General features: G+C 31.7%; 1 protein-coding gene across 3 annotated transcripts; it reads left to right on the plus strand.

The window, feature by feature from the left end:
* Window positions 1–4,281: 4,281 nt before the first annotated feature.
* On the plus strand, window positions 4,282–15,368 carry LOC137820683 (putative phospholipid-transporting ATPase 9). 3 transcript variants are annotated; one of them, XM_090294719.1, is made up of 11 exons: window positions 4,282–5,289; window positions 6,507–7,870; window positions 11,142–11,252; window positions 11,347–11,623; window positions 11,708–11,796; window positions 11,884–11,992; window positions 13,028–13,240; window positions 13,364–13,489; window positions 13,592–13,690; window positions 13,798–13,989; window positions 14,565–15,368. In XM_090294719.1, the coding sequence occupies exons 1-11, from the start codon at window positions 4,888–4,890 to the stop codon at window positions 15,087–15,089; spliced, it is 3,507 nt and encodes a 1,168-aa protein (XP_090150845.1). In that variant the 5' UTR covers window positions 4,282–4,887; the 3' UTR covers window positions 15,090–15,368. The 3 variants fall into 3 exon arrangements, 1 of the variants encoding a protein (XP_090150845.1); XR_016515301.1 differs by having other exon boundaries at window positions 4,296–5,289; window positions 11,347–11,639; XR_016515302.1 differs by lacking the exons at window positions 13,592–13,690; window positions 13,798–13,989; window positions 14,565–15,368 and having other exon boundaries at window positions 4,296–5,289; window positions 11,142–11,242.
* The last annotated feature ends 2,402 nt before the right edge of the window (window positions 15,369–17,770 follow it).

Here is a 17,770-nt window from a genome sequence, read left to right on the forward strand (position 1 = left end):
TCAGTAATGCACACAAAGTTCAACATGACCAAACAAAGCACGTAGAGATAGACTGACATTTCACTAAAGAGAAGTTTGATAATGGTCTTATAGCCACTGAGTACTTTCCTTCAAGATTCCAATTGACGGATATGTTTACAAAGGGACTTCCCACAAAATAGTTCAAAGATCTTACTTTCAAGCTGAGAATGATAGATATGCTTTCACCAACTTGAGGGGGAGTGCTGCATAATTAGGAGATAATTATTCTGTAATTAGGTGCAAATTCCATTATCTATTTATTAGGACAAATTTGATATCTTTTAGTGATTTGATTTGATTTGTATAACTTTAATTACCTATTATTTTTTGTTTTAATTATCTATTATTTCTTTTCTTAATTAGGTTGTAAATAGTTTATAAATTTAGTCTGTAATCACATTTGTAAACACATATAAAAAATACATTCCATCTATTTCTTTCAACTACTACTATTAAAAGTGTCGATTCTTTACTTTGCAAGTGGACCGAGTCAACTATCGTACAACTGAAAAGGGGTTTTCAAATCCACATGTCTCTCAAAATAAACATTTTGAATATCTAAGTTGACGATAGTTCTATTTTGCAAAAATATTTGGAATTGTGTAAATAAAGTGCTTAAATTAGATAAAGTGACAATAAATTTTGGCACTTATCAAAAAGAAAATTTTATTTGAGATCATTTGGGTTATTTTTAATTTTCAAAGATTTCTTTCAAGTTTACAAATAAAAAAGGTTGTGATGTGTTCTTGAGTCAATCTTGTTTTTTTCTTCTGCTATGAATTTTGATACATTCTTTTATTTCTTGAGTTACTATAGTGTGTCTAATGTATATCTTCTTGTGTAATCAAGAGTTGATTTTCATTTATATCCTCTTGGAGTGTAACAAGAGTAAATCTTATATTTGTAAGTGTGTTCAAGAGTTGATCCTATAGTTATTTATTGTATTGTATTTGTAATTGCTTGTGTGAATGCTTACCAACATTTGAAGATATTATATTCAAATTATTCTAACATTGAATAATAAAGATTGATTGTATGATCATTTATGATTTGAACCAATATAAATTTCTTGTACAATCTTTATCTTCCTCTGTATTCTTTATATTATTGTTAACCAATCTTTTCTCATTCTTGATTCCCAAGTTAACTACATTCAAAATTTTAAATTGAAACAATTGTAAAGAACTTGAAGAAAGGGTAAATATTTTTTTTAAAAATTTCACAACCAATTCAACTCTTTCTAAGCCTCATTCTCTTTTCTATCAGAGGTTGGGCTTGGCTGATACACTTTGAAGTATGACTCTTTGTTGGCATATACATCAAGAACATGCACTATTGAAGAGGGTTCTTCTTTGAACTAAAGTTTAATATCCTTTATTCTTAGTTGAATGAGTTGTACAAGTGAAGAATGACATAGTAAGTAATCTAGTTCAATATTAACTAGATTTGTATAATGGTTTGTGGGATGTTTGGCCAATCACATGTTATGGTGTTTTAGTTTGAATCTTCCGTGGTCACTTATGGAAGAGACAATGATTTGGATGAATCAATGATCTTCTGGAAGCACAGTCATCTTTTCATTTGATTTGGGTTCTCAGAAGAATCTGAGCTCCCTTTCATTTGTGTTGAAGGCAGATAACAAACTTTGCTTCTTTAATGTGATGGGTGCTTTTGTGATAAAACTTAGTGAGAGTAGAGAGAGCAAATAAAGCAAAAACTTAGGATGCAATTAGGGCATAGAAGATAACTTGAAAAAGATTTCTTAATATAAAAAGTTCTAAAAAATTAAAAGTTGGTTGTGCTCCATCTCTTATTCATGGTATGATGTCACATTAAATGTGCATGAGAGTTGTAACTCACTAGAACACCCGATAGAATGTGAAATAATTATTTTTGTTTCATATTAAGTATAAGAATTCAATCAAATTCAAATTCGACTCAATAATATCAAAACATTTTATAAAGAGTATTTTGGTCAAGATATCAGTCCGTGGATTATCTAGGTTAACAAGCTTAAGTTCAAAAATATTTTCTTAACATAATCATAAATAAAGTGATATTTTACCTTTTCTTTTTACACTTAACCTTAATATTAGATATGGTTTATATATAAATTGACTGCAATAGTGTTGTTAATATATATATATATATATATATATATATATTATTTTTATTTTTTTTATGTGTGTAAATAAATTTAATTTCGACATGATTTTATTTTTAACTTAATTTAACAAAATTAATTGATATTAAATTTTATTTAAAATTTAGATAAAAAGTATAATTTTTAAATTTAGTAATTTATTTGGTGGCATTATTATTTTTAAGTTCATTTTAATACTGCTTCATTATTTTTAATATATAACAATTTAGTCTCTTTGGATCAATGTGTTAGTGATGCCTAAAATAATATAAAATATTGATCATATATCAATAACACATTTATCATATTACACTTTTTCTAATAATACTTTTGTAAACATGATAAAAAAAGTTAACATACTATATTTAAGAAATAGAATATTTATTAATTTTTTTAACAAAATAATAAAATGATATTGAAATCAACTTAGTGAGATAGAAATATACTAACTTAAATTTTTTCTGATTGCGATTTTGATTCTCTCTGAATTCAATTAGTGTCACTCTGTTGTTTATTTTGAAACTTTGATCTATCTTTTTCAGTGAAGATCATGGTTGGAGATTTAACAAGTAACATCTACAGATTTAGCAAGTAGGAAAATATTTCTTTAACACATGTACTTTACATCATAATAATATCATAATATTTTAAATTAAAAGAAGTAAATTAAATATAATTAAAATATAATTTTATTGATTTTTAAAATAAATATTTTTTACTATTTATTTGTGGCGTTAACATCTCACCACTCTATTAAGTATTATAAAGTATTTTGTTAATACTGAACGGTAAACACTGTTGTTATGGTGGTATTTAAAGATTATTAAATTCGTGAGGAAACAACTCTGAAATATAATTTGTGGCGATCTTGGACTTATGTCATGTGTTGGTTTCAAATATGTTTTGAAATATTTATTATATATTTACTTTTATAGGTACTAGCAGTTCAAGATAATTTGAAATTTAGATTATTCTAATAAAAAATAATGTAATTTATCAAATTTTAATTTTAACACATACAATAATTTTATATAAGGTTTAGGGTATAGGGTTTAATTTAGTTTTACATATTTAGTTTAAATTTTAATATCAAATTGAAATTGCAAATAAGGAGTGATTATAAAAAAAATACTATGGTGTCATTTTAGAATTTTAAAAATTAATAATTTTATGATTATAAAATTAAAAGATCAAATTTAAACTGAATTTTAAATTATTATTTAATTTTATAAAATTTTATATTTAATTAAAATAAAACTAAATTGAATAATCAATTTTTACATGTAATTCAGATTTTTTTTTTAAATCAAATTGATTTGTATTCTCTTTAAAAAAAATGTGTGAAATAAAAATTTGATTAAACAAATTTAATGAATCCTTTCAAATCCACAAAACACTTGTTCAATTGAGTTCTATAAAATGTTTAAAAATGATAAAATACTTTATGATAAAATAAAAATAAAAAATACTGATATACAATATACGGATAATACTTATGTACGGCCCGATATATAGGCGCTTCATACATGTGTTTCCGCTTATATATTAAGATAAATAAGAAAACTATAAAAATTTACAATAGGTGAAACAAAGTGCTCATGGAGTTTTAAGACATACCTATAAGATTATAACATAATGTTATATTTCAAATAATAATATTTGAATAGTTTTGATAATTATTGCGCATGCTTTATTATATATTATTCTAATGACAAACTATCTCGAAATACGTACTTCCAAAAGAATAGGATCATAGATATGAAATATCGCTGTCGCATACATTTTTTGTGCATATCCTAGGTATCAATCATCAATTATTCCATTACATTTAATGAGTTTAGATTTATCCAATTGTATAAAATTAGTTCCGAGAAATACGTATATAGATAAAGTTGTCACACGGAATCATTTGATATAAAAATATTGAATATGTTTCAAATTTTAAAAATATGACAAATTTAGTTTAATTTCTGTGAAACCCTTAATTTATTTTAATTCCTATATGTAATTAATAACACAGTTTAAGTTGTTGATTTGAAATTGAAAATAGAAATAAGGAGAAACTAAAATCAAATTAATTTAGAAGCTATTAAAATTAATAACAAAAAGCAGCCCGTGTGTATCAAAATCCGAAGAAAATTTGTTACTACTTTCTCCCTCGGTGGTTGCTTCTGTGCCGACAAAACAACGATATTACCTCAATTTTCTCTTGGCCCGGTGGTGCTGGATAAAGGTAGAAAGTAGCACCATTTGACATGAAATGCACCTTCCTAACATGCCAAATGCCAAATTTTTTCCTTCTTTTTCGTGACTCAGTTACGTAAACCAACCCACACTTGTCGAAGGACACTTCACATTGCTTGAACAGAAGATAGGTTTTGTCCTTTAAACTTCATCTTTTGTTTCTCTTCCTTTCTCCACTTCCCGTTGCTTCGTGGCCAAGATTGCGTAATTTTGTGACAAAAGGCCAAAAGGGGTTCCGAATTTTGTGTGGTTGTGATGGTTTTGTTTGTTGACTAGTTGTGCTCAGTTCCTTTTCAAGCATAGTGGTTAGGGAAGTTGCTTTTTAAGTCTAGGTAAGTTACCGATTTGTCTACTAGTGTTGGACTTTGCTTCAGGGATTGGGCAGAGTAATTAGTCCACCTTTTTGGTCCTTTCTGCCTTTATTATTGCTATCATTTTGGAATTTGGATCAATCGGTTATACTATTTGGATAGAAGAAGATGAGGGGTGGGAGAAAGAGGAGTATGATTAAGCTGAAGTTTAGCAAGATCTACTCATTTGCTTGTGGTAAAACAACCTTGAAGAGAGAACATTCGCGGATTGGGGGACATGGTCATTCCAGGGTGGTTTTCTGCAATGATCCTGATAGGTGTGAGGGAGGGGTTTTCAATTATGCTGATAATTCTGTTAGGTCCACAAAATACACTGTTGCCACTTTCTTGCCAAAATCACTTTTTGAGCAGTTTAGGAGGGTGGCTAATTTCTATTTCTTGGTGGCTGGCATTTTGGCCTTCACAAAACTTACTCCTTATACTGCTGTCAGTGCTATCCTTCCACTCTCTATCATCGTTGGGGCAACTATGGTGAAAGAGGGTATTGAAGACTGGCGCAGGAAAAAGCAGGTAATTTTGTTTTATAATGTAAATTTCTTCAACTATGTTGCATGAGTATGTAGAGTCAAATTGAATTATACTGGTCTTCTCTTCTTAACATTAGTCGGTGGTTTCCTCTTGTGTTTGAATTTACTTACAATTATTTTGCAACTCACTGTCTATGAAATCAGGGGTTTTTAATAGAGAGCTATAGTGCCACTATAGCTGCATTGTGGTGCAAAGAGGCCCTTGCTTGCTACAGCCTTAGCAAAGTGGTCTTAGCAGCCTGAATAGCAATGCTATATAGCTGTGTTGTAGCCCTCTGAAATACATTAATGCTTTTTTGGGAGCTATTTTTAGGATTTTAATTGTTTGTCAGAAATGAAATCGACCGCCGTAATAGTAGTGAAAATGATAAAGAAGACTTGAATTTGAAAGATCACGATTGGTAATTGATGATTCCTTTCTAGGAAACTTATATTTTGTTATTTGAAACACCTAGTGTATTTTGTTGTTATTTATGAATCTCATTATTTTTTTAGTACTTTTTTAATGAATTAAAATCAGTACCTATCTATGCTGCTATAGCATTTCTGGTGCAAGCCACTGTGCACAGGTGTAGCTGTCCAGGATTCAAAACTACGTATGAAGTCTATGGGACATATAGTGTTTAATAGCTTACATGATGTCAATATTACCAAGCTTATGTAAGTGTTTTAGAAAATTTAAGGAAGATTCTATTTCACCGTAGCTTTATTAAAATTGAGGAAAGAATGAATGTCAATTTTCATTACCTGCAACAGACAGTTCCTGAAATAGTCTAGTTATGTGTTTAAATCAATGGAATGAGTTGTTGGAAAAAAGGATGAAGTGTCAGTATTTGCTGAAAGAATCTCTCAGACTCCTAAATATATCAATTTCTAGCTGGACTTGAAGACTATTTAATAGTTTTCTAAAATGACAGTATAGTCAGATATGTAAAATTCCAAAACATTGTTTATTTATTCTGAATTCTACTACAACATTTCCCATATTTTAAGTTCTGTGCGCTTTTGGTTACCTTTTCAAAATTTCCATATGTAATGAAATGCCTTTATGGAATTGAAATAATGGATCAACTTCTATGTTTAAAAAAGAAATAAAAGCCAATTGGTGGGGGGAAGGGAGGGGCCTCTAGGAAAGGATAGATATCTATGACAAGCTATCAATTCAGGGTATATATTTTAGCTAATGGAATACCTCTACAGGATATTGAGGTGAACAATAGAAGAGTTATATTACATAAAGGTGATGGCATTTTTGAATATACTGAATGGAAGAATCTGAGAGTAGGGCATATAGTGAAGATAATGAAGGATGAATTCTTCCCTGCTGACCTCCTACTGCTTTCCTCCAGTTACGAGGATGCAGTCTGCTATGTCGAGACCATGAACTTGGATGGTGAAACAAATTTGAAGTTAAAACAAGGGTTGGATGTAACTTCTTCCTTACAGGAGGACTTCAAAATCCGTGATTTTAGAGCTCTCATCAAATGTGAAGACCCAAATGCAAATTTGTATTCATTTGTTGGGAGCATGGAGTTTGAAGGGCAGAAGTATCCTCTTTCTGCTCAGCAACTTCTTCTGAGAGACTCCAAACTTCGCAATACAGACTATGTGTTTGGAGCAGTCATCTTTACGGGTCATGACACAAAGGTTATTCAAAACTCCACTGATCCTCCTTCTAAAAGAAGCAAAATTGAGAAGAAGATGGATAAGATTATCTACTTCTTGTTTTGTGTTTTATTTCTAATTGCATTTGTTGGATCTATTCTCTTTGGCATCATAACCAAAGGTGACCTGAACAATGGGTTAATGAAAAGATGGTATCTAAGACCAGATAGTTCCACAATTTTCTTTGATCCAGAAAGAGCAGCTGCAGCTGCTATATTTCATTCTTTAACAGCCTTAATGTTATACAACTTCTTTATTCCTATCTCACTGTATTTCTCAATAGAGATTGTCAAAGTCATTCAGAGCATCTTCATCAATCAAGATATCCACATGTACTATGAAGAAGCAGACAAACCAGCTCGTGCCCGTACTTCAAACTTGAATGAGGAACTAGGCCAAATTGACACAATACTTTCTGATAAAACTGGAACTCTGACCTGCAACTCAATGGAGTTCATCAAATGTTCTGTTGCTGGGGTAGCTTATGGTCGTGGTGTAACAGAGGTTGAGCAAGCCATGGGAAGAAGTAATGGTTCACCTATTCTTCATGAGCATATTAATGGTCTAAAATCAAAATCTAATGAACTCAGGGACTCTCCTGATAGAAAAGAGCCTATCAAAGGTTTTAACTTTACAGATGAAAGGATAATGAATGGAAACTGGGTTAATGAGCCTTATGCAGATGTTATACAGAATTTTTTTCGCTTATTGGCAATTTGTCATACTGCCATACCTGAAGTGGATGAAGAAACAGGAAATGTCTCATATGAGGCTGAATCTCCAGATGAAGCAGCATTTGTGATTGCCGCAAGGGAAGTTGGTTTTAAATTCTACAAAAGAACCCAGACTTGCTTGTCAATGTATGAATTGGATCCTGTTTCTGGCAATGAAGTTGAAAGGTCAGTTATTTTCAATTGCATTGTCTGTTTGTGATCTTGATATTTTGACTGCTGCATTTTTCCTTTGCTAATCTACTTAAAGTATTTTAGGATTGTTTTTCATAAAAAATGATACTTTGACATCCAAAAGAGTTGTATACAACTCTTGATTTGACTATTTTAACAATTAAAAAATATAATAAAGGATATGTTTGTACTTAATGTTATAAAAATTAAAATAATAATAATAAGAGTTGTAATGTAGGGGTAAAATGGAGAAAGGATGTCAAAATTTAATCATCCAATTTTCAATGGGAAAGGTATATACACCTAGTAACTTGTCATGTGATGCTAATGGTTAATTTTCAATACAAAAATTTGAAAGTAGCAATTCTACATTCTCTTTCTTGTGTAATCATTAGCTATCCAGGAATGTAGAGTCTGATATTGATACTTTCAGTTCATGGATTGGTCAACCTATTATGAGAAATGTTAGTAGTATTACGGTGACACAATCTTTCTAATTGGTTGAAATTCACTTGGATCTCATAAAATGTGGGTGGCTTCTCTCATCGTGACAATGTCTGTTGTGACCAAATTCAGTGGGAGATGACAGTGGTTTTCATTAAACTACTGGGATGCACATGAATTTCATCCAATATGAAAAAAGGTGTTTGAAGGAAAGTGTTAGTGTGCGTTGCTATTTACTATTCACCTACTATTCTAAAGTTGGTTATAGCAAAGGTGATTTGTAACCTTGGCTTACAGTTATGTATCTGGATCCTAAAGTCTTACTTTCCTCATATGGTACTGAGAGTCTAATTTACTTTGATATTGGTTAAAATATATAAACGGTGGAAAAAAATTGGTGAAACTGTGGTGAAAGCAATTTTTTCCTTTCTGCATGTTTATTTACTACTGATTATGGGTGTTTGAAATTAAGGATTTTGTTGCGAATTCAAGTGAGTTCGATGTGGGTGTGGGTGTGGGTGTTAGTGAAGAAGCTATGAAACGTGGAAAGTCTTCCTACTTGAGTTTTCAGAGTTTCAGACACTTTTTGGACATTGACACTTCACTTACAAATATCCAACTGGTCTTAGATACTTCTCTCTCACTAATTGTCCAGTAAAAAAAATTCTTGGCTTAAACACTTGACCTGAGTCTGTTGTATGCTTTGACACTTAAACTTAAAACTGACACATCAAGGAAACTAGTATTGTAAAAGAAATATTCTTTTTGTAATGTTTAGGCAGTTTGCTTAAAATATGGTATATTAAAAATAATGCCTCTCAATGTCTTGTTACTATTTTGAGGGCTGCTAAAATTGTATCATATAAAAATTGTAAAACTTAGCAACTTTTCTGAGGCTTTGAATATTTCACTTTGTACACTCTTACTATTACAACTAAATTAATTACCATGTATATATCTTAATTAACTGAAAATGAGTGGGTATTTTTGTTGACCAAAAATAATGTAACGCTTATCTTCTGGTCCCAAGTCCAAATTTTAAGATGGTATTAGAATTATCCTAGATCTATGGTTGGTGGGCCATCTTCATTGCAACACTCTAGGCTGGTAGCCTTGGGCGTGAGGGGATTGTTGGAAAATTGTCTTAATTGCAGTCACTCCTAGCCTGCTTTAATTGTGGTCATTTGGGCGCTGTCTTAATTCTAGCTTCAAGGGAGATGTTTAGTTTACAAAGTCGGGGCCAGTGCATTTAGGAAGATGCCTTAGCCAGTGCATTTGGGGCCAGTGTGTCCAGGAAAAGCTAAGGCCCATGCATCTGAGAAAAGTGGTGAGCATAAGGTCTCAATGGAAAAGGCAAATGGTGAGCGACACCTACGAATTATAGGGACAAACTAAATTAGGACATAGTGAACAAGTGATAGCCCTGTTTGAAAATGAGACACAATAGACGAGGTGAATAATTGGAGTTTCATTATTTTTTGTTTCATGAACTCGACAACAAAATGGTGACAAAGCAATTTATGAAGGATAGTACCACTTTGATAGCATGGTGAAAGAGAGAAAAATAGAAGGATTATATTTCTAACAGTGGTCACTCCTATGTGCCTTACTACAGCTTCTTTGGAGCTTGCCGTAATTGCAGTCTCAAGGGTTATAGTCCCACATCAAGTAGAGATATAACTTAATAAGACTTAAAAAATCTGGGTATTCCTCTTTTTACAATTTTTTTTGGTGAGGTTTAGTCAATCTTTCAGCCAAAATTCCAAGATTCCTTATCAAATTTCTTGAATGATTATCTACCCTTAAATTAGAAAAAATGTCACTAGTTAAGGAATCAATATCAGGAACTTTGTTTTGAAAATCACTGTTGGGAGTGCACCGATAGCAATTTTTAATAAAAAATTTCCAGCTATCTGAAGAGCAAAATGAGAAGAGGCTAAGATAAATAATTTGTACCATGAAGGTAATATTCACGAGTCCATGTTCTATTTGATGAGTCACATACTATAAAGGCTACATAGTAGGCTACGAGCCATAAGACAAGGAAGTGTCCTTACACATTGCTATTAGAGGGTACAAATGTAGTCCCCATATCTATACAAAATTGTGTGCTCCTATAAGGGCACTTTACAAAATCCAACAATGGTATTCCTCAACATGAATAAATTGAATGCATTTAAACTTAGAAACTCATAGTATGGCATCTTCTCCTATCTTTACTTCCAAGTATCACGTCTTATTCCATTTTCTAAGATTCCAATGCATATAACTCTGCCTATGGTTTTGGAGCTTGTCTCAAGCCCGGGTAAAGGAGGAAGGTTGCCTTACTGAACATGGGTGAAAGAGGGGAAACAAAAATATTATATTTAGTGATAGAGGTAGTAGTATAGGATAAATCAGTGGGATGATGGTATATGACCAAGTGACTTAAATTTCTAATAGATTCAGATGAGATTGGTTATAGAATTAGGATAAAGATAGTTGAACGAAGGATGAACCAAATTCCAAATTCCAGCAATAATATGGGATTCATAAAACCACAATTAGTAAAATTTAACTTACCTGTTACTTAGCTCCAATTAGACGATATACTTTTAATTATCTTAGCATTTATTAATATGTTTTAATCACTACCACTATTACTAATAAAGTAGTCTTTATAAGCTACAGAAGTGAGGATGTGAGAACTAACAGTTGCATGATTACTTAAAAACAGATATTCCTAATTCAATTATTATTTATAATTATTTGTGTTTTTGAATTTACTTTCGTCTTGTGAAGTAATTAATTTTGACCAGGCCAGATTAATTTCAATTAACAGGACATACAAGCTTCTCAATGTTTTAGAGTTTAGTAGTTCGAGGAAGCGAATGTCAGTGATAGTGAAAGATGAAGAACGGAGAATTTTTCTACTCTCTAAAGGTGCTGACAGGTCTGTGATTAAATTATTTATAGCCTTCAATACTTTGGAGTTCTTATCTGAACCTTCAACCTATTAACTTGCCTTAACTCATATTTTCATGCAGTGTCATGTTTGAAAGGCTTGCTAACAATGGGAAGACGTTTGAAAAGAAAACAATGGAACATGTGAATGAATATGCTGATGCAGGTCTAAGGACCCTAATACTTTCTTATCGTGAACTTGATGAAGAAGAATACAAGGAGTTTGATAGTAAATTTTCTGAAGTAAAAAATTCAGTCTCAGAAGACCGGGAAACACTTATTGAAGAATTATTGGATACGGTTGAGAGGAATCTAATCCTTCTTGGTGCCACTGCTGTAGAGGACAAGCTCCAAAATGGGGTAGTTTAGAAAAAAAGTTAGCATATGAAGATATATCCATTGAACATGATTCCGATAATAAGCCTAACAATATTGTTTTGCTAGGTTCCTGAGTGTATCGACAAGCTTGCCCAAGCTAAGATTAAGATTTGGGTTTTGACTGGAGATAAAATGGAGACTGCCATCAATATTGGGTATGATATTGTGATTATGCTTTTTTTTTATATTGGATTTTATGTAAGAATAATTTCTCACGATGTTTGACAAATTTACAAATGCAGTTTCTCCTGTCGCTTGCTTAGGCAAGGAATGAAGCAAATTATAATTCACTTGGAGATTCCAGAAATTCAAGCATTAGAAAAGGTTGGAGACAAGATGGCTATTGCCAAGGTAAAATAAATGTAGTGTTTCTATATAGATGTAGTTTGCATATTGAAGACTCCATGTAATTACATTGGACATATAACAAGATGGTTCTATTCAAATATTCTAAATCCTCATAAGATCTTCTTTCATTGAGTTTATTTTGGGTGAATGTGCTTTAGAATGCTGACAATTAAATTTACATTTCATGGATTAGTCCATTCAAGTTTTATGAATAAAGTGGCTTTAAGGTGTGATATTGTAATTGCAATAACTGCATTTATATGGAGTTTTTCATTTTTCCTTTCAGAAGATTGAAAAAGACAATGCATGCTTGTATTCTGTTGCTTAGTTTATTTAACCCTTAATCGAGATTATAGCTTTTGTTATTCTGTTTCTTTCCTTTTGTTCTTTCTTTTCCTCTCAAAGTTTTCTTTATCTCTGTTGGAAAGGATTTGTTGCTTGGTGTCAGTTTCTGTTAGATACTGGTTAGAGATTAGAGAAAGAATGAACACAGGTGTTATTTTCTAGGATTTTTTGAGTGCTTGAGATCTCTACCAAAACCAACCTCCACTAAACTAAAAACTTGCAGTATTCTCTCCCCGTCCATACTTAATTTTTAACGGCTCTAGTGCTCCCCTTTAGAAATTTTTGCATGCTGCCTTAGGATTACTATCCTCCCACGACTGTTAGGCACATGCTTCCATGTTTCCATGATCAGCTGCAAGTTGCTCTATGTCATTTGCTTTTTGGTGAAGTGCTACTCGGTAGGAATCAGCTTCCTGTACATGTTATTTCTTTCAAATATTGGAATTCCCATATGTTTCTCCTTGAATTCTTTCCTTTAGGTCACAAGTCACAACATGAACAACTCCTAGGGTCTTGGAGATACTGGTTTAGAGATTAAGAAACAGGATTTCTAGAGCATGCAACGTGTTCCTCAAAATCAATCTTTCATACTTGAGGCTCCTATGACTAGTAAAAAAAATCAACACATTGGGATTTAGCTTAAAGCATCTTAGAGAACCTGTGTAATTGAAATTTGAGTGCTGATATTTTTAGGTGTCAAGGGAAAGTGTGCATCATCAGCTATCTGAAGGTGCTCAACTGCTTTTTTCTTCCAGAGGGACCTGCCAGCAGACATTTGCTCTGATAATTGATGGAAAATCACTTACTTATGCTCTAGAGGATAATATGAAAAACATGTTTCTAGAGCTTGCTAGTCATTGTGCATCTGTTATCTGCTGCCGCTCATCGCCTAAGCAGAAAGCTCTGGTATTTTTAAGCCTGTTCTGCATCCTTCTATTTGGCATGTTGTATTTATTTTTTTTTGTTAATACTGATGATTATTCTAGTTAGCTCTTAAAAAGTATTTTATTGTTATTGGTTCCTCTCAAGGTTACTAGACTGGTCAAATCTGGAACTGGTAAAACAACATTAGCTATTGGTGATGGAGCTAATGATGTCGGAATGCTTCAAGAAGCAGATGTAGGGATTGGAATCAGTGGTGTCGAAGGAATGCAGGTACCCAAAAAATTGACATACTATTCAAATTTTTAAAATTGATTTTTCACCTTCATATTCTGTTTTAGTAAAAGTTTTTCATTTGTATCCTTTCTACCCTAGGCCGTCATGTCTAGTGATATTGCAATTGCACAGTTCCAGTATTTGGAAAGATTACTTCTTGTACATGGACATTGGTGTTACCGGAGGATGTCATCAATGGTATTTCCACTCAAACTGGATCTCAGCATTCTATAGATTTAGGCTCTGAAGGATGTTCTGATCTGAAAGCTTTAATAGTTATATTAACTTGTTTATTCTTCTGGCAGATATGCTATTTTTTCTATAAGAATATCACATTTGGATTCACCCTATTCTTGTATGAGGTGTATGCATCATTCTCTGGACAGCCTGCATACAATGACTGGTTTTTGTCTCTCTATAGTGTCTTCTTTTCGTCACTTCCTGTAATTGCCCTTGGGGTCCTTGACCAGGATGTATCTGCCAGGTACTGCCTGAAGGTAAGTTGTGTTTATCATCTAAGGATATGTTTGCTTCAAATTCTCAAGCCCTTCAAATGGCCTTTTTCAAACAGGAGAACATTTCTCCTTCCTCTTTTCTGGGCTCAAACACTGTGATTGTCACTTTTATGGTGACAAAAATGTAATCCAAACGCGGCATTAATATGCTGTCATGTTTGTATCAATAAATGAGAAACGAAAAATTTCATTGTTGTAGTGTTAAAAAATAGTTTTTCGATTTAAATAAGAAACAATAAAACTCACCAAATAAAAGGAAAGGAAAGATAGCAAAACTCTTGCATAAATTTATACAATTGGTATACCTTGATTTCTGCTAGACCAACTTAGCTTTTCACCTTCTTGTTGCAATTTTGTCCTGACATTAACAACACCTAGGAATCCCATTTTAAAGGTTAGTTAGTTTAGTAATGCTGTTTAAACACAGTAGTCTCTTGTATATTGCATAATAGATAAATTTCCCTTGGTTATTATATCTGAAGTAAAATAAACTAGCTTCAACATGTTTCTCTGCTGAGTGATTGATCATTCATGGTTATATCTGTTTAATTTTGCAGTTTCCTATCTTATACCAAGAAGGTGTGCAAAATGTCCTCTTTAGCTGGCGTATGGTACTTAGTTGGATGCTTAATGGATTTATTAATGCCACAATGATATTCTTCTTCTGCACCAAAGCAATTGAGCCTCAGGCCTTTGATGAGGAGGGAAGAACCGCGGGAAGGGATATGCTGGGCGTGACAATGTATACTTGCATTGTTTGGGTTGTGAACTTGCAGATGGCACTTGCTATACGTTACTTCACCTTGGTACAACATATTTTTATCTGGGGTTCCATTGCTTTCTGGTATCTTTTCCTCCTGGCATATGGAGCAATGCCTCCAAAAGTTTCTACAAATGTTTACAAAGTCTTCATTGAAACTCTCGCCCTGTCTCCTTCCTTTTGGGCTGTGACTTTCTTTGTGGCGATCTCAACACTTATACCATACTTCACATTCTCAGTAATTCAGATGTGGTTCTTCCCCATGTATCACCAAATGGTACAATGGATGAGGTATGGGAGGAAGACAAATGGCCCTGAATAAAATACTGTGATGTAGTGAGCAAATATCATCGTGGTCAACCACAACGAGTAGCACATTTTGGTGCTGAGACTAACCATAGACAGAAGTACTAACCAAAGATAATATATGTATAGACATCCCAATGGGTGTGTTTATAGAGTTATAACTGTTTGACTGAAAAGTTATTATAGTATATATGGCACTGATTGAAGTTGAAACTGTTGAGAATGACACGAAGTGGGTCCTGTCTAGTGTAATATACTGAGATTTTGGTTGAGAAATGTGATCTGTTCTATACCATCAGTTGTGTTTTATTTTAGGAAAATGTTATCTGTTAACTTATTAAGATAATGGTTCTTGTCAAAGATTGATGAGACTTCAGTGATGGAAGATCCTTGAAAATGGTTTTTACAGATGATTGGTAGATTAGACTTTTTTGGTAGATGTAATAAATGTATTAAAAAATTTCACGCACAGTCAAAATGTTTTTGAAAGACAGATATAGTTAATATCAAATCGAAACAAAATTCTTTCTATTAGTTTCAGAATTTATTTGTTTTATACAAACTAACTAGTTCTAGAAATAAAATTGTTTTCGAATATAGAATTGGAAAGTAAGATATAAAACAATGCGAAAATGTAATGAAGGATAAATTGAATCCTTAAATGAAAGAAAATAAAAATGACGCTAAATCTGAAAGAAGCAAATAAAAGTGTAAAATGTGGGCAGTTTCTTCATGTACCTCCATGTTTTCTTCATGCACTTTCATAGAACATGTGAAATGACAATTTTACCATTTTTTTACCTTTTCTATTGGCATCCTCTTCCTCTATTTTAGAGTGTATTTCAAATTTTATAGTTTGCAAGATATTTTTTGAGTTTGAAAATGTATTCTGAACTTTAGAATTCGAAAAGTCTACAAATTATTACGATTCAAAAGTGAAAACAAAACGAATTTCACATCTCTTGTTCAAGGATAATTTTAGAATTGAAAAATTTATGGAGGTGCAGGAAGAAACTATGGAGGTGGAGGAAGAAATTGCCTTAAAATGTGAAGTACAATCAAATAAGATAAAAAATTTTAGAGAAAAAAAATGGGAAGTTTTACTTTCCTCAATGTACAAATGAGGATGACAAAAATAAGGCAAAGAAAGAGTTTCGAACAAACAACTAAAATATTGAATGTTTTTATTATTTTCATTTTCAATTTGCTTTCACTAAGATGCAATCTATAGTTTGGTTATCAACAACTTTTTTTTTTTTTTTTTATCTTTTTAGTAGAAACCTGGGTAATTCTATATTATTTTTATATTTGATCTATAAACCATCCTATTTTAGTAAAATATAACTATTTGACCCCTTTTTTTTCATTTTTTCATTTTGTCTTTTTGTCTTATTTTGTTTTTGGTAAACTTGAAATACCTAAATACCTTTTTCCTTTATATCCCTATGCTAAGTGAAGAACTTGGCTTTATTGTGAATTCTCCAATTCCAATTATCCCTAACACTTTGATTTCCTCGTATGTTTCTTTTCATTGTTCACCTTTGTCCAGTGCTTGATTGGTAAGTTTTGCATTATTTTTTTATCGTTAGTAGATAAAATCCTAGATTTTTGGAATGCACCTAACACTCCTTTTAAATGGTGTGTCTGTGTCGGACACGACACTCGTATGATACTTATCAGTTAAGTGTTAAATTCAAAAATATTTGTTGGATTTATGACCATTCTAACATGGGTCTAACACAATTTTTAAAATGAGAAATATATTAATTTTCTAAAAACTCAAACTTATTGTATAAATTTTTGTTATGATTATAAAAATAAGAAACAAATCATTTCTAACCAACCATGAAAAACATATTTCTGCTAAAAAAAAAAACTGAAACATACTAAATGCACACAAATCTTTATTGTCAATTTATATAATTCATAATTATATAATATATATATCTGTGTTTTCGTATCCTATATTTTAGAGATTATACGTATTTCCGGGTCCGTATCCATGTTGTGTTAGTGTCCATGTACTACATATACATAAACGTTACAAAATCTAGCTTTAAAAACACATCATGAACATGTTTCGCTAGTTTGGAAACACTTAGAAACTAATTTCTTAAACATGGAAGATATCTAAAGAGACTTTTATGTTTTAAAAATTCAAAAAACAATATATTATGTTCTTCCGGCTTGATCACGCATTTCCCATTCCATCTCTAGTTATTTTAATGTATGTTTCACACTCTCACAACTTTGTGCTCCTTTTCGTCACTTTTCTTTTCGTTGTATTGATTAATAAGTTTCACTTATATTTTTTTTAGCACAGTTTATTAGTTTTTTTGGAATACAACATATTGTATTTTGAAAGCTACTTTTTGGAGCATAAATGATAACAGAACTTGTGATTTTTAATGTGTGTTTCCCACTCTGACGACTCATTGTGTTCCTTTGCATTCATCTCTAATTTTCAATGTACTTACTAATAAGTTTTACCTATATCTTTTTTTTTTCTCACCATTATATACTAGATAAACATTATGAAATACAGTTTTTTGGAGAACTAGCTTTTGGAATAAAATATATTTTATTTTGTAAGATAAATTTTTAAACATAAATGACAAATAAAGTAAATCTATGTTTCATAAAGTAGTTTTCAAATACAATATAATTTACTTTGGAGAGTGGTTTATTGAATTATGA

Source organism: Phaseolus vulgaris, chromosome 9 (assembly GCF_051622355.1).
Source record: "Phaseolus vulgaris cultivar YP4 chromosome 9, ASM5162235v1, whole genome shotgun sequence".
NCBI classification, from domain to species: Eukaryota; Viridiplantae; Streptophyta; class Magnoliopsida; order Fabales; family Fabaceae; genus Phaseolus; species Phaseolus vulgaris.